This window comes from Drosophila simulans, chromosome 3R (assembly GCF_016746395.2).
Source record: "Drosophila simulans strain w501 chromosome 3R, Prin_Dsim_3.1, whole genome shotgun sequence".
NCBI classification, from domain to species: domain Eukaryota; kingdom Metazoa; phylum Arthropoda; class Insecta; order Diptera; family Drosophilidae; genus Drosophila; species Drosophila simulans.
Window position 1 is genome coordinate 15,344,119 of NC_052523.2, and position 16,612 is coordinate 15,360,730.

General features: G+C 42.8%; 3 protein-coding genes across 11 annotated transcripts; 2 read left to right on the forward strand and 1 right to left on the reverse strand.

Moving 5' to 3' along the window:
* Window positions 1-433: 433 nt before the first annotated feature.
* LOC6728613 (protein anoxia up-regulated) lies at window positions 434-9,739 on the forward strand. Of its 5 annotated transcripts, XM_039295903.2 has the most exons (8): window positions 434-667; window positions 4,628-4,654; window positions 5,179-5,670; window positions 5,803-5,915; window positions 6,307-6,437; window positions 8,444-8,645; window positions 8,712-9,231; window positions 9,319-9,739. In XM_039295903.2, exons 1-8 carry the CDS (start codon window positions 593-595, stop codon window positions 9,526-9,528), a joined length of 1,770 nt encoding a protein of 589 aa, XP_039151837.1. In that variant the 5' UTR covers window positions 434-592; the 3' UTR covers window positions 9,529-9,739. The 5 variants fall into 5 exon arrangements, with proteins under 5 accessions (XP_039151837.1, XP_016035247.1, XP_016035246.1 ...); XM_016177022.3 differs by having other exon boundaries at window positions 8,712-9,739; XM_016177021.3 differs by lacking the exons at window positions 8,444-8,645; window positions 8,712-9,231; window positions 9,319-9,739 and adding exons at window positions 6,569-6,736; window positions 7,318-7,409 and having other exon boundaries at window positions 435-667.
* A 195-nt stretch (window positions 9,740-9,934) lies between these two features.
* Window positions 9,935-11,124, forward strand: LOC6728614 (general transcription factor IIF subunit 2). Its single transcript, XM_002103919.4, has 2 exons — window positions 9,935-10,583; window positions 10,649-11,124. The coding sequence occupies exons 1-2, from the start codon at window positions 10,047-10,049 to the stop codon at window positions 10,943-10,945; spliced, it is 834 nt and encodes a 277-aa protein (XP_002103955.1). The 5' UTR covers window positions 9,935-10,046; the 3' UTR covers window positions 10,946-11,124.
* Window positions 10,989-16,521, reverse strand: LOC6728615. Of its 5 annotated transcripts, none has more exons than XM_039295902.2 (10): window positions 16,144-16,521; window positions 15,739-15,920; window positions 15,300-15,502; window positions 13,754-14,676; window positions 13,332-13,555; window positions 13,127-13,262; window positions 12,519-13,069; window positions 12,271-12,465; window positions 12,153-12,198; window positions 10,989-11,691 (listed from the first exon to the last, which is right to left on the reverse strand). In XM_039295902.2, the coding sequence occupies exons 1-10, from the start codon at window positions 16,175-16,177 to the stop codon at window positions 11,552-11,554; spliced, it is 2,634 nt and encodes an 877-aa protein (XP_039151836.1). In that variant the 5' UTR covers window positions 16,178-16,521; the 3' UTR covers window positions 10,989-11,551. The 5 variants fall into 5 exon arrangements, with proteins under 5 accessions (XP_039151836.1, XP_016035254.1, XP_039151835.1 ...); XM_016175118.3 differs by having other exon boundaries at window positions 13,332-13,591; XM_039295901.2 differs by having other exon boundaries at window positions 11,938-12,198; window positions 13,332-13,591.
* Window positions 16,522-16,612: the final 91 nt, after the last annotated feature.

The window sequence follows — 16,612 nt, forward strand, 5'->3', positions numbered from 1 at the left end:
AATCTTGTAGCAGATTTATAAATAAATAATCCGCAGAATGTTTTGATGTTTATCGACCCATATTTAGCCTATGCCAAAAGGGCCACTTTTCCCCATCATCAGATGCCATCATCAATTCGCGTCATATCCCATGCTAAATCTAGATTCTAATCTTATCTAAAAAGTTCTGGAAGAAATCCGTGACGCCTGAAAAGGGCTCTATATCCTGGGAGCACTAGACGCTGTACATTTCATTTGTATATAGGCTTTTCCGAACGCAACTGTATGAAAAGTGCTGGCTTTATGTAAACAGAATTCGCTCGCTCTTTTGCGAGGAGAGATGTCAATGTTTCTTAATTCCAAAAATAAGTTTATTTGGGAGATGGATAGAGAAAGAGGTATGGACCGAGCGTGCGAGAGAGAGCGGGATCGAAGGCTGTGAAAATTTTGAAAATCAAAAAATTATAAGCAAGTGCTCCGTGCGATTCTCAGGCAGATCAACTCGAACGGGCGTCAAGTGAACAACACGCAACGACGATATATCCGAACCAAAATCCAACGAACAATTCATTATCTGAAAACTCTCAAAGCATCCAAATCTAAAAATCGCAACATGGTTTACGAAAGTGGATTTACGACCCGCAGAACCTACTCCTCGAGGCCGGTGACAACTTCCTACGCAGTTACGGTAAGCCCTTCGAAATAGATTTTGAACTTTACTTGACATACGGTAGTGTGGTTTTCCTCGATTTAAATCTGTGAAATATATCTGTGCGTACAGTTGCCAAACTCGAAACTCAAGCAGTTCAAGAACTAACCTGTGATTGCAAGAAACGCTGCGGATAAATTTGACAAATTTGAAAGCAGTTAGCTGTTAGCTGTCAGCTGTCAGCAGTTAGCTAATGGCTAATCGAATCTGTAGTCACAAGAATTCAGTTTTAAGCGCTTGTGTCCCACTTGCTGTACTCAATGGTTTCATTCTGAGAAGCGAGCAGATTACTTGAGAAATTGAAACACGTTTGAATGTAAAGTGTCTACCAATTATGAATATCGTATCGAACTTACAGTACCTAACTAGCTGGTCCTTCGCAACGGAATGTCCTTGTGCTCAGAGATATTATATTTAATGATCACCTAGACGTTCTGACCATGTTGTACATATATAGCATTTTCAGGTTCAGTGTAAACATTTGTGTAGTAATTCATACATAAACCTATTTCTAACAATTTAATAACTCGCACACAATGGTTGTGTGTACTGAATACTACATATATCTGAGTTATGTGCCTGCACAGTCGTCTAACCATAATTAAACCAGACCGAAATAATAAATATGTGACAAAATTTTCTGACAAAACGATGCGAGTGTGAAAAGATTGCAATTTTCGCGAGATCGTGGGAATTGAATCTTCAGCTAATTTATTGCTGCGCGATGATCTTCATATCTCTTTCGGATATACGTGTTTACTCATCTCCCAAATATAAAACGCTAAATACATTTTGGGAACCAAGAATTCAGCGGAGGCCGAACATTTTCTTCTCTATCTATTTTATTATTATTTACAAAATGCTGAGGTCCGTCTGGTCTGGCGGTCTAATGGTCTGGTGCCCAAAAATGTTTAGAATATATATGGGCGAGTGGAATTCCAAACACATGCGAATTCGCGATGAAACTCATACGGAGCCAGCTCTCTCGATAATTTGTTTTTGTACGGGCCGTGGTTTTGCTTTTTGTATGTGTAATACTATATGCGCGCGCATTTCGCTCTTTGCTGGTCCTAAAAATATCTTTCCGATTTCCATAATATATTCAAATAAACCGATGCCATGGCAAGCAACTACAACAAAATAACGCAAAATATTCGAAAATTAGAAGATAAATGCTTAGAGGGAACAACAAAAAAATGCCCATTTTTCGGACTGTCCAATGTGATGATAATCCAAAGCAAGGATATATATGTACCTCGAATCCCCAAGAGATCCATCTTGTCTGGACACTTTCTGTGTACCATGCATATATGTACATTTGGACAAGCACTCGCTGTTTATAATTTATAGTGATAACTTGATGATTCGATGAATGAAAACAACAATCTACTTTGATGTGTATCTATGAAATACGTTTTATTGAGATTTGATTCTTGGTATTTAGGGCTAGAATGTAGGGTAACTGGCTTAATTGATAAATAACTTGGCTAAATTGCTGTAAATATATATACGTTTGCTGTTTGTGTTCCATCTTAATGCTCCCATTGCACATTACTCACAACCACACTACGTCGTATCAATATGCATATATACATATGTGTATTTAGACTGGGGTGGACCTTTTGGAAAAACAAAATCTAAATTTTCATTACTGCACTTCAATACAAACCTGTTAAGTAGGCTAGCTTTTGGCAGCCCAACTGTGCACGCAACGGCAACGTTGCGTATGCGTAATATCTGTTTAAGGCTTGTGCAAACCAATAGAGATTTAGGTCCACCCTAGGGTTCAGACACATGAGTAGCTATGCATCTTGTGTCATAATGTAAGGATGTTCGATGTTATTGGATACAGCTTGACCCACCCAGCACTTCGATCTGATACCAAACTCAACTACTGCCCCAACGAAGCTGTATATAAATGCCCCGCCCGCGCACTGTATATACGCGTACATATGACTTTGACCCACCGCACCGCCCAGTTGAGATCCCCGTTCGCTGCACCACCTAACCACTGAGCCACAGCTTAATCCCCGGCTGACCCAGAAATTAAAAACAAAATTGTGGACTTTTGGGCATTGCAGAGAACGAAGAGAACACCAATTGACTGGGAGAAAGTTCCGTTCGTGCCGCGGCCGTCGCTCATCTCGGATCCGGTGACCGCCTTCGGAGTGCGGCGTCCCGATCTCGAGCGGCGCCAGCGGTCGATCCTCGATCCGATCAATCGGGCCTCCATCAAGCCCGACTACAAGCTGGCCTACGAGCCCATTGAGCCGTACGTCTCCACCCGGGACAAGAACCGGACGCGGATCCTGGGCATGGTGCGCCAGCACATCGACACCGTGGAGGCGGGCGGCAATACCGCCGGCCGCACCTTCCGCGACAGTCTGGACGCCCAGCTGCCGCGACTCCATCGCGCCGTCTCCGAGTCCTTGCCAGTTCGCCGGGAGACCTACCGCAACGAGAGGTCGGGCGCAATGGTCACCAAGTACTCCTACTAGGGGAGCATCACCCTATTCACCCAACCGACAACCCGAACCCAATCGAAGCCTAGTCGAACGAACCTAGTCGTATCTAAGGACACATAACCAACTAAAACAGACAAAAAAAAAACTGAAAAAGCATTCAAAATAACGATAGGCCTACATCTAGTCTAGCCATATAATCTTGTGTTAACCCACTAAACACTGTACAAGTTTTTACTCTACACAGAGAAAAAGTAGAACTTTTAGCCATTCTATCCAGAATTCGTTGTAATCGAAATATTTCCAATTTAGCAAATGAGATTCCAACTACAAACCGTCTGTGCTTTTTTCTCTGTGTACCCATGTATCTAACGTTTCATCCATAGACTCATAGCATTTGTGTGCATAGATGGTTGCATTAAGCTCTTAACTCTAAAGTAAAACAGTTCGAACATGTTTCAATTTCCCCAATTGAGTCGCCTTGCGTTCTTTGGCCATTTGCATACAGCAGTTCGTGGAGCAGCAGGAGCAAGTTTTATCCTTTACCTTTAAATGATGCTTGTGCTGCCAATGCCGAAACCAAACCAAACCAAACCTTATCTCTATATCACTATCAAATCGGAATTTATAGACTCCACGCTTAGACCTGTGCACGGACAGACCGGGCTCGCACCGCAGCCGGGCCTCCTCGGACTACTCGTACACCTCGAAGTCGTCCGTGGAGAAGAGCAGCTACGACTCGAGCAACCCGCACTCGTACCGCCCGGAGCGCTCCACGTACACGTCGACCGTGGAGAAGACGTCGCGCAGCGGTCCCGGCGGCTCGTACAACTACAGCACAGAGCGGACCAGCACCACTGGCGCCGGACCCGGTGGCTACAGCTATTCCTCGACCACCAGCGGCAACCTGCCCGGCGGCACCAAGTACCGTCACTTCTCCTACCACGTGTAGGGGACGCACTGCGTCAAAGGATCGGCGTCGTCTGTCCACGGCTTTGAATGTTATGGTGCCCACTAATACGTCATTGTTCTGACTATATATATATAAATATATACATTTTGCAAATAATCCACTTAACCCGCTAACCTTGAGTGCCCATTTATATATATTTGTATACGATGTTTTCGATGATGATGTATTTTCGTTTTGACTTGGACTAATCACCACTAATGCCCAAATAGTTTCGCATATAGACTAGATTAACCGAACAAGATCAACAATTTCTGTGTGTATTTGCAACCTTCAAGAAGTCATGTTAAAACATATTTGTGATACAATAAAATAAACACGGTCTTATCTCAAATGAACGTAGCATTATATTTTTTGAAATGAACATACGTTGAGGTCGATACGATATTCATACTGAAGACACAAAGTAGGATAAGGAAATCTACACCGTTTCTGTCAAGAAATATATGAGAGTTGTCAGCTCTTTTGAACCAAAACATGACCTGCTCTATTTTGTATTACTTTCAGTACCCCTCGGTCGAGAAAGTAACTCGTGTAAGTATTTGGTTTTCATCCTTATCGCCTACATCGCTCGTCATCCATCTTTCTATGGTTTACTATTCTTTTCTATTGACTTATATCACACACTGTTCAATCACATCCATCACATCATCGTCACTGGAAAAGCAGACTCGGTTAGTAATAAGCCCTCTCATCATAGTCTTATTTAGTTTATAGAGCCAGAGAATCCATTTAATTAAAATATAAATTATTCCGAGTAAATCCCACAACCCCAAGTTAAAAATTCGGAAGGTAGTGAGCATTTTCAAGATGCATTCTTCATTTATTATCATTTCATAATCATCATTTTTGGGGTGTAGAATCAAACTGATCTAAGCATCCATCATTAGGCAGACAAAACTCCTAAATGGAGAGATCACGATCATATGGTTTACGTTTCTGTTTCTAGTTATATGTTCTTATTTATTTTCTCTGCTTTCTCATACCGCTAATCAAATCATAATCACCGAACCTTGCGTATTCTATGTTGTCTTAATGTTGAAACCATTGCCATATAGGTATACAAGTCGAGTTACCCCATCTACTCGAGCTACTCGGTGCCCCGCCGCGTCTACGGCGCAACCCGGGTGGTGACCTCGCCGATCCGCGTGGTAACCTCGCCCGCCCGCGTGGTGTCCCGCGTCATACACTCACCATCGCCTGTTCGCGTTGTCCGCACGACGACCCGAGTGATTTCATCGCCGGAGCGCACCACCTACTCCTACACCACGCCATCGACCTACTACAGCCCCTCCTACTTGCCATCGACCTACACTTCGACCTACATCCCGACATCGTACACCACGTACACGCCGTCCTACGCCTACAGCCCGACCACGGTCACCCGGGTGTATGCCCCACGCAGTTCGCTGTCGCCGCTGAGGATCACCTCCTCGCCGGTGAGGGTCATCACCAGCCCGGTTCGCTCTGTGCCCTCCTATCTGAAGAGGCTGCCGCCTGGTTACGGTGCCCGCGCCCTGACCAATTACCTCAATACCGAACCCTTCACCGTAAGTTGGTCCAGCGTACTTAGCACGTTGCTTTCGTAGACACACAGAACCAGGAGTAGTGTTGTTCTGGGCCCTCGCTTCTTTTGCTTCGATTTGGCCCCCCACCCCATTAACTTTGAATCGATGTTACAGACCTTCTCCGAGGAAACAAGCCGGATTCGCAACCGCGCGCAATCTCTGATTCGTGACTTGCACACTCCCGTGGTGCGCCGTGCACGTAGCTGCACTCCCTTTCCCGTCACTGGGTAAGTAGGGGTCATTACCACCTAATGGGCATCTGAGCACATTCCATTCCAATGAGGACACTTTTGAAACCAAAAATAGATACAATAACACCTACATGGATCCAATTATATATGTTTATATATGTGCATTGCAACAATTTGGCGCACATTCTTGAAACTAGAAGGCCCTTGGCATAGAAAATAATTGAATTCGTTCCACTCTTCATTTTTGTGTCGAGATTGCGCATACGACATGTGGGCCTGCATAATTTCGGTGCAATGATATGAGGGATAAATATGATTTGCTAAAAATAATAATTGGATACCCTTAATTATGTTCTGTAGACATTTCTAGATAAAGCATTTTTCTGCTATATTTAATATATGCATATATATGTATATATGTTTTTAGTTACACCTATGAGCCGGCCTCGCAACTGGCCCTAGATGCCTATGTGGCCCGTGTCACAAATCCTGTCCGTCATATTGCCAAGGAAGTTCACAATATTTCGCACTACCCCAGGCCAGCAGTGAAATATGTTGGTAAGTTGTGTTTCGAAACGTAAATGTTAGACTACTGCACTATGTATTCTGTTCACAAATGTGGTTAGATATCTTAAATGTATAGCAAATGGTTATTAAATCGCATTCTTTAAACAATTAAATAACAAAAGGTAAAAGTCATCTTGCATCAGTAAGGATTTGCGGTGACAAGGCCTATAATGTTAGAAGTCCGTTGTACGATACGGACAAAGTTCGAACTGATATTAACCTCTTGTCCTGGTACCTTAGACACCCGACTTGGAAGAATGATAAGAAATCCCAAGATCCTGTGAAGGAAGGTAAGTACTGTTTGTGTTCCTACATTGCGCTTGAAAATGACACCTGTATATATGTATCACTCAAGCATAAATGTAATAGATGTTGGCGCCAAAAGATTACCATTCATTACGAGATGCATAATTAAGGACAAGGATATGCACTATATTTTTCTCTTTACAAAATTTAAATTGCTCAAACTTTGTTACTATCCTGATTCAAAATAAATAAAGCTGCGAAAAACACTTCTCACTTCACAAACACAAATCAATCAAAATATAAAATAATTAATCAATTGATATAAACATGTTTACGAGCACCAGGGGCTTCAAATTAAATTTATAGATTTATAGATCAATTCGCAATTCTTCATACTCCCCTTGTCCAATAATTTTCTTTCAGTATATTGTCCAATTGTATTTATTGTCAACGTACAACGTTTGTTAGTTCAAGATAAGATGTTTTTTTTAATACGGTGCTTTAGAATATAAATTAAATAATTCATTTGTAACTAACTTACATATTTGGTTGCTGCATCCTGAATTGTTCAGTTCATTGTATTTCACTAACGTTATACGTTTTATGATTGATTGATTCTTTCCAGTTGAAGCTGTTGAAGTTGAGGCCTAAATGATAACATGCCTGATTTTTGTATGGACATACACTTCTCTTTCTTAAATAAACCAATCTAAAAGACTTTCTTTTGCGTGGTAGACAATTAGCCGATATCTACAAGATGAACACTTGATATCGACACACTCTGGCGCTTTCACTACTCAGACTAATACTTACACACAATTCAGATCAGAACAGCTTTGAAGATCGAAATAATAAAAATATTAAACAAATTTAGCGCATCACTTGTGATACTAACATTTTTCATGTGACTCACCAAAATGTAGATACTTATTCATTCTCTTTCAATTTGTTGTAACTTAAGTAAGAAGCTGACTATTAAATTATATATTTTCATGATCACTGATTACGAACTATTAAATACTTCATGTGCATAATTTTTGGCATTTAAGATATGGACGTCAGCGCGAATTTTGTTAACCAATGTTATGTTCATGCATATGTAAACACATTTTAGGGATAGTTACTTACAAATATGTATCAATATATTAATTTGTAAATACTGATCTAAACGCAACTCTTTCCTTGTGGGGTCGTATTTTGTAAAAGGTCTGCATATCGGGTCTATTTCAGATGGGGTTTCAATGGATTAGAAAGTGTCGATTTTACTATTTTGATAGGTGATATTGCATCTGCTCACATTTTTGTACATAAAGATGACTAATGGATTGCTGCAGAATTATAATGAAATACATCGAGATTGACGCGAATTTACACAGTACAACACTTCAAGACCTTAGCTTACTTCATATACTCTTTTTTGCATTTTGAGATGTATATATGTATGTATGCTTAACCCATTAACCACATTTTGGTTCAATTCTTCACACCCAGAACTTTTTAAAAACTCCCATTAATGCCACACAATACTCTAAAACATTGGCGTCTACTGTATCTGCAATTTTCCTTGCCTCGTCTATAAGAAAACCAACAATCGCCGATCCTAAGAGTAAGTATTGTAAGTATAAGTATAATGTATAACGACATTAGCCGAGTGAACAACAAAGTGAAGGATATTTAATGTAAAATGAAAAATAAGATAAAAATGCATAAGCACTGTGGCGAAGGCTCTTCTGACAAGCATTACATTTCAGATGCCGAGTTGGATCCTAACCGTCCATCTAGAAAATTTTCTGCCCCTAGGCCCCTGGAGGATCCCCTCGATGTGGAGGCCAAGGAGAAACAGCGTCTGCGCCAGGAGCGTCTTCTAACCGTCAACGAAGAGGCTATCGACGAGGTGGACTTGGAAAAGAAGCGTGCCCAGAAAGCCGATGAAGCCAAGCGCAGGGAAGAGAGGTGGGTTGTCACTCCCTTCACAAGCTCATAGACACATTTCCTATTAAATCTTTAATGTTTCCAAAGGGCTCTCAAGGAGGAGAGGGATCGCCTGACGGCTGAGGCCGAAAAGCAGGCTGCTGCCAAGGCCAAAAAGGCTGCCGAGGAGGCCGCCAAAATCGCTGCCGAAGAGGCTCTCCTGGCCGAAGCTGCCGCCCAAAAAGCTGCAGAAGAAGCTGCCTTAAAAGCAGCTGAAGATGCTGCCCAGAAAGCTGCCGAAGAAGCGCGTCTAGCGGAGGAGGCTGCCGCCCAAAAGGCCGCTGAGGAAGCTGCCCAAAAGGCTGCTGAAGAAGCTCGTCTGGCAGAGGAGGCTGCGGCCCAAAAGGCCGCCGAGGAAGCTGCCCAAAAGGCTGCTGAAGAAGCCGCTTTAAAGGCAGCCGAAGAGGCTCGTCTGGCTGAAGAAGCTGCCCAAAAGGCCGCCGAAGAAGCCGCACTGAAGGCTGTAGAGGACGCTCGTGCCGCCGAAGAAGCTGCCCAAAAGGCCGCCGAAGAGGCTCGTGTCGCTGAAGAGGCTCGTCTGGAGGAGGAGCAGCGTGTCCGTGAGCAGGAGCTGGAGCGCCTGGCGGAGATCGAGAAGGAGAGTGAGGGAGAACTTGCTCGCCAGGCCGCCGAGCTGGCCGAGATCGCCCGCCAGGAATCCGAGCTTGCCGCCCAGGAGCTGCAGGCCATCCAGAAGAACGAGAACGAGACCAGCGAGCCCGTGGTCGAGGAGCCCGTCACGCCCATTGAGGAACAGGAACCGATCATCGAGCTCGGCTCTAATGTTACCCCCACTGGTGGCAATAGCTACGAGGAGGATCTCGATGATGAGGAAGAGGAGGACGAGGAAGAGGAGGAGGAATAGATTCTACACAATCATCATGCTGTCAACCTAATTTAAAAGAAAAAAAAAAAACAATAAAAATATTAGAAAAACAATTTAATGGGGCAATGGGGGGATAATGGTGGATTAGATATCACATTAATTCATATATTCATCTTAAATCAACACAATGTTGTGCTCTAAATTTAATCATTATAAAGTTTGCTGAATAAATCAAAATTATGATACCATATTTTTTTTAAAGCATTTCATTATAAAATTCATTTATTTTGTTCTAAAGTTCCTCCTTACCATAGCTAAATATAAGATTTTCATATAATTCAGATTTGTAAATAGTTTGTTTGACTTTTCAAACTTCGCGCCAAACAATAACATACCGAATAAATAGCGAAAGAAAAATACCGTGCTATACTAAGCTAGCATTTTTTCGAAACTGCTTATTCGACCGCACTAAATTTGAGGCACAACAACAACAAGCAAAGCCGAAAACGGTACAAGTGGCTTTGCAAATTCGTATTTAATAATTTAAAGCAAACAGAATGTCGAAGGAGGATAAGGAAAAGACACAGATCATCGACAAGGACCTGGACCTGTCCAATGCGGGGCGAGGCGTGTGGCTGGTGAAGGTGCCCAAGTACATTGCCCAGAAATGGGAGAAGGCGCCGACGAACATGGACGTGGGCAAACTCCGGATAAACAAGACACCTGGCCAAAAGGCCCAGGTCTCGCTTTCCCTCACGCCCGCCGTTTTGGCTCTGGATCCCGATGAGAAAATACCCACCGAGCACATCCTGGACGTGTCGCAGGTCACCAAGCAGACGCTCGGCGTATTCTCGCACATGGCACCGTCCGATGGCAAGGAGAACTCGACTACCTCGACGGCACAGCCGGATAACGAAAAGCTCTATATGGAAGGCAGGATTGTGCAGAAGCTAGAATGCCGACCCATCGCCGACAACTGCTACATGAAGCTGAAGCTGGAGTCCATACGCAAGGCATCGGAGCCACAGCGTCGCGTGCAACCCATCGATAAGATCGTGCAGAACTTTAAGCCTGTGAAAGACCATGCACACAACGTGAGAACTACTATAAACTCTGTTTCAGTAATCTATATGTATATATAACTCCTCCATTCCTGCAGATTGAATATCGGGAGCGCAAGAAGGCCGAGGGCAAAAAGGCGCGCGACGACAAGAATGCCGTGATGGACATGCTCTTCCACGCATTCGAGAAGCATCAATACTATAACATCAAGGATCTGGTCAAGATCACCAACCAGCCGATTAGCTACCTGAAGGAGATTCTCAAGGATGTCTGCGATTACAACATGAAGAACCCGCACAAGAACATGTGGGAGCTCAAGAAGGAATATCGCCACTACAAGACTGAAGAGAAGAAAGAGGAGGAGCACAAGTCAGGCAGCAGCGATTCGGAATAGCATTAGGAGAATCGCTGACTTACTTTCATTAAAACACATTAAGTGATTGCATGGTTCCGTTTTATTCCTTAAGAACTACACTTTATACTTACGAAAAAAACATTATATCTTAAAATGATTGTAAATAGACACTAGCTTGCACTCTGGTAAATACATACATATATACACTTTATCCTTAATTTATCTTGAACTTTGACTTATTTCCGAAGAGTTCTTATGTTTATACTTTTGTACAGACGAGATCAGGTACTTGAATTTAGTACTACCAGCTCATAAGGATTTCCAAAACACGCGCTTCGTCAATCAAAAAATGATTTGTCTATTTTTGTTCTTAAAATTTGTAGGAAATCATAGAAATAATAAGAATACGAAGTAAATCTATTCGTAGGTAAAGTAAAATAAATCAAAAATGTTCAAAAGAAATAGAAATTAATAAAAATGTGAAAATTTCAAAAGCAACTAAAAGCGTAATAAGTGAAAAAATGAAGGAAACAAAAACTAAAAAACGTCTTCATGCTTAGGAAAATCGAGCTTAGATAATACTGGCCTACTACTTTACAGAAATATTGTTTCTTAAATCGATAAGCCTAATCTAAAGCATTCTTTCTATTGCAAGCTTCCTAATAATATGTAACTAAAACTTACATTTGTACACAATTGCGGGTAAATAATCTGGCAAGAACTTATATCTAATGCAGCATCTTGATCTTGTTGTACCGCGTGGGAAAGGGCATTGTTCTCTCGGCCTGAAAATAATAAACATAAAAATTGAATTCGAATAAGGGGGCACAAAAACTACTACTGAGTCGGGACGCAAGGGATCTTTTCTACAAAGCACTACTAAGCACATTTAAGACGAAACACGGCTACTAATTTAGGCGGGCTGTCGATGCCAATGAGGAGCCCATCGAAGATATCCCCGAGTCGGCATCAGAAGGAGTCGGCCACATCTTTGGGATGGGCTGTATCAATCGCACAGTTTTAGCAAACACCTCTGATAAAGACGCTTCCGCAGACTTTCGTTTTGTGGCTGCAGATGCCGTCGTTTGTGTTCCTGGCTTGTTAGCTGAATCATTTAGCTCTTTACTTCTCTGCGTCGATTTGGTCTGGGCCGCATTTATGTTGCCCACATCGTCCTCGGGATTAATTTCCATTCGCTTCATACTCTTTAAATGCATTCGAAACTGAGACATGTCGATGGGCTTACTTTTATCGCGATTTCCAAAATCCAGAGATACGTTTCCGTGGTTTGTCTGCAAATGTAATGGAGTGTAAAAGTGATTGCTTATCGGAGGGCAGCATTTAGATTGAACGCATTCACTTACCAGTACCAGGGAAGCCAGCATGTAGCGACACATGATACTAGGATCCTTGTCAGCCATGACGTCGGCCAACGTGGCTGTTCCGTTGCCCGCCTTGCAAATGCCCAAGATCTCGGTGCCCAAGTCCCTAATGTTGAAATTCTGCCGTTCATGGGCTGCTTCCAAAGCAGGAGCCAATCGTCTATGCCAGTCCCGGATCTAAATGGACAACGTTAGTATTTTTTTTTTTTAATTTTATATCCAATATTTACTAATGAGCTGTCGTCGACACCTGGATTGGCTGTTTCAGCAGGCAAATCATTTGCATCTGCTTCGTCATGTAAGGTATCTTGGTCCTGCACAGTTGAAATCTCTAGGTCTGAATTGTCAGGTTGGGTGACATTTAGAATATTACTGTCCATTGCACTCGGTTCAGTACTTGAATCCAATACAGAACTAACTAACGCGCTCTCCATTCCTAAATCCACTGTGGTTTCCAGTCCGCTTAGCATTCCGGACGATTCTGTTGCAGTCACTTCAAGTTGCGATGAATTTGCGGTATTGTTCTCCGCATTGGGTTCTGTGGAAGCGTTTAATTCCTGCACTAGTGAATCTCCAAGCCCACTTTCCATTGCGGGGTTCACATTCTCATTCAAGGCGTCGCTGGCGCTCACATCAGTTAAGTTATTGGTGTTGGCTTCAGGCTCGTCTTCAAGCTCAGTTTTAACTTCTCCGACGGTGGAGACACAACCTGAGACACGCACCTCGTTGAAATCGAAGCCCGAGTCAAATGTGGTTCGGCGTTGGCAGAAACCCAGAAAATCTGGTAAGATATGTTAGGTAGTTACGCGACGTGAGAAAGTGTGGCAAAGTAACTTACTAAAATCCCTATCAAACTCTAAGTTACTGGGGGAGCCGGTTTCTCTTTCATTTAGGGCAGCCTCTCGTGCAGTTTGCAATACAGCTCTGGGAGCGGTTGGGGATTTTGGATACGCCTCTCGCTTGGTAGGAAGCCGCTACAAAATAAAACACAGATGCAGGTCAAGATTTTTTCCAACAGTGATGTAACTATTTAAAACACTTACTGCTTGCCTGAATAAGTCGAACTCAGGTGGAAGTTTAAAGATGCATTTCCGACGCAGGCGTTTTATGGGGAGACCCATAACATTCAGCAGAATGGGATAGCTTACCTCCCTTGGAACATTCATGATAAGATCGGCATCCATCTCAATGATATTAATGGTTTTTGGCTCTACCGATTGGTTAATCAACTGCAACATGGGCGACAACTGGCGTTGATCTTCTAAATCTGAAAGAACAACACCCTCATCATCAAAAGACTGGCCTGCCGTGACAAATGCAATGCAGGGATGCAAGTGTTTGACAAGTGCCAAAATAAAAGAGTAAAGAAAAACAAATATGTAAGTATTTGAAACCATAAACAAAGGATTAAAAAAAACCCTTATCCTTAGTACGCTTGCCGAGCGTTGGAATGCCATTGCTTTACCTGTATGCATTTGAATATCGGAAAATTCTTCCAAACCGATCCCTGAATCGATTAGCAGCAGTTCCTCTAGAGTCAGATCTTTAATGGGTTCAACTCTCGTGCTGTCCAGAACACTAGACTCGTTAATGGCTAATGTGCTGCTCAGCGGAGGATTCTCTTCTTGGCTAACGCTTAAGGAGTTTTCTGCCTGGCTGATGCTTAAAGTCGCCTCGACTTCGCTAACGTTTAATGTAGAGTTCTCCACCTGACTGACGTCCATCGTGGAGTCGGCTGTGGTTAAGGACCTGCTGTTTTCATCCACCAAAGATTGGTCAATAGGAACTGTTTCGTCCGTGTCCATTGTCAGATTCTTGTCCATGCACATTTCATTCGCCAGTCCCTCATCCAAATTGTCCTCCATTAATCTCGCTGAATCAACCAATCTTCTTCTCGTTGTGACAATGGCTCCATAGCGGGCTGCTAGCATTTGATTCTCCAGCGCAATATACTCGTCCAGATATTCCTTTGTGGTCATGTGCTCATTAAGAATTTCCGTGGTGTTCACCTGATTTGTGTGCACATATTCCTTAATGAGATTCAGCCTTTCAAAGGGAATATCTGGCAGAAGCGTATTGTATCTATGCTCTACGTGGTACGTAAACATTTTGTACTGTTTTTTCTCATCCTGGTCGTAGGGATTGTGAGGATCCACAATTGGCGCATGTTTCCACAGGTTGGGCGGCGTGTGATCCTGATAAAGGTATTCTATCGTCCGATTTCTCGTGCACTTTACAAAGCCCGCCGCGTTAAAGCGTTTGTCGTCCGACATGGTCTTAAACCTTTTCGGTTCCAACGTGAGCAAATAGGGATCAACTTCCTTGTTAGTTAGCTTTTTAGCGGGACGTTTGCGCGTTTCCTCCGGCCTGCGCTCGTTTTTCTCCGGTCTGTAAATATGAAAGCAAAACGATTATTATATCGCTAAATGCAGATTAAAAGGGGATAAGCTCTTTCTTTAAAGGACTGATTATTACGAAATATACATATGTAATATAATGAAATCATCTCTTGTTTAATCAAAATACTGGTGCTATCTTTAAAATTGATTAGACTTTCAACATTTAGGTCAAATAATCTCGCCAAATTATTTAATGCCGGCTGATAAGAAAGAGTTTAAGTGGTTTTGAAAGACTTAAAGGTTTATAGTGTAATGTATTTATTTAGGATGTGATCTATCTATGAATACCTCTCATGTTATTTTTATGAATGATCTTAGCTGTCTACGTTTTTTCTTCACTTGTCTGGTTTATTACTCATTTCTTCATATACTCTGTTTGTTATTTGTTTTTGGAAGCACAAAAACGTGCTCCATCATTTATTAACATGTGATTAAACGGCAAGCCGGCTTCTGTGATATTAACGCAAACAAAGCCGAAGATGGGGGCGTAAAGTAAAGCTCGATAAGCGGAATTCTGGACTGATAAGAGCCGACGCCCCGTCAGACAATTGGGGAGCACGTGGCTTTGTCTTTCTCCATCTTCTTTACTCTTCAGTTCTGAGTTAAACTTACGCAGCACTTCCGCTGGGCGTCTCCTTCTGCAACTCCGATGTGAGCAGGGCTTCGATCTGGTGCTCCACCACCTGGTACAAGTACTCCACTCGGTCTCCATAGATCTTGCCGCAGTACTGGAGGGCACTTCCCGCGGCCACGATGGCCGATCTTCGGGAGACATCATTTCGTCCCAAGCAGTGGCGCAGTAGCTCTTCAATATACTGAAAAGATAAGCAATGTATTTGAGGATCTGCAGGTTTTTGTGTTCACTGTAAATTAAATAATAGATTTTCCTTAAAGATTATGATCTTTGAGTTCTGACTTGGAAACCCATTTCAAATACCAGTTATCGAGGCTTGACTGTAAAGCCCACGCACGTTGCGTCACACTTTTGTCTTGATCTTTCTGTTCCTCGACGGTTTTGCTTATATTGATATATATTGGCTTCAACACTCACATATCCCAGTGATATCCGTAGATCCGTGGAGTAGTCCGTGTTCTTGGAGAGCTCTTCGAGGAGGACAACTAGCAAGGCGAGCTCCTGTTGCTCATCGTAGGCGCGGATGCACTTGGCCACTTGGGTTCCCGGCCGATTCCTGGCTACTTCCAATATCTGCTTCCTCGCTTCGCTCAAGTGGGCTGTGAATTGAATAGAAACCGAATGGATTTGTTTAAACAAAAACCACACACCCAATCGCAGATCCGCTTTGTTGTTTATTTCGGCCCTCCCCCCACACACACACAATTGCACAGAAGCACCAACACACGCGGTATACTGGAAATAGCGCTGACTTAATCAATGGGAAACGAAGATCACGCCTGGGGCTGTTCTGCGTTGGTTACCTATGCTCTGGATGCTTACCCGCTTCCGCTTCTTCAGGCGAAATCCGCTCCATGGCTTACTAGATAACAATAGGATAAATTTGTTTTATGTTCGGTTTTGCACATTTTACTGGCATCATGGACCAGTCCGCAGCACGCACGCACGACGAGTGGGGAAATCAAAATGGTGGAGGCACGGCTTGTCTTAGTTGGGTCCAGTTATGTTATGGTTTTACGTTTTGTTTTCATTTCCTTGGCAGGAACAGGAATATTGGCGCGAATCGGTGCAGGGACAATTTCATATTCACGACAAGATATATGTATTTCTTATTTTGTTGTGCTCTGCCGACGAGAAGCGAATGAGAGAAGAGACGGAGAAAAATTGCTATGGCAATGCTGTAGGGGGCGCATGCAGGCATGGTCACCTTAAAGTTATCGATAGTCGGTCACGTTTATTATTTCGTGTTCGATGAATATCTAATTTAATTTATTTAATTGTACATTGTTTG

What these genes read in the sequence shown, in the direction of transcription:
- LOC6728615 (XM_016175113.3), bottom strand. Translation starts at nt 16,177, where the DNA reads ATGGAGCGGATTTCGCCTGAAGAAGCGGAAGCGG. An exon ending in TACGGATATCACTGGGATAT is followed by an intron (nt 15,503 to 15,738) that starts GTGAGTGTTGAA and finishes TTATCTTTTCAG; the next exon opens with TATATTGAAGAGCTACTGCG. An exon ending in GTGTCGACGACAGCTCATTA is followed by an intron (nt 12,466 to 12,518) that starts GTAAATATTGGA and finishes TTGTCCATTTAG; the next exon opens with ATCCGGGACTGGCATAGACG.
- LOC6728613 (XM_016177022.3), top strand. Translation starts at nt 593, where the DNA reads ATGGTTTACGAAAGTGGATTTACGACCCGCAGAACCTACTCCTCGAGG. An exon ending in CAACTTCCTACGCAGTTACG is followed by an intron (nt 668 to 4,627) that starts GTAAGCCCTTCG and finishes TATTACTTTCAG; the next exon opens with TACCCCTCGGTCGAGAAAGT. An exon ending in TCAATACCGAACCCTTCACC is followed by an intron (nt 5,671 to 5,802) that starts GTAAGTTGGTCC and finishes TCGATGTTACAG; the next exon opens with ACCTTCTCCGAGGAAACAAG.
- LOC6728614 (XM_002103919.4), top strand. Translation starts at nt 10,047, where the DNA reads ATGTCGAAGGAGGATAAGGAAAAGACACAGATCATCGACAAGGACCTG. An exon ending in TGAAAGACCATGCACACAAC is followed by an intron (nt 10,584 to 10,648) that starts GTGAGAACTACT and finishes CCATTCCTGCAG; the next exon opens with ATTGAATATCGGGAGCGCAA.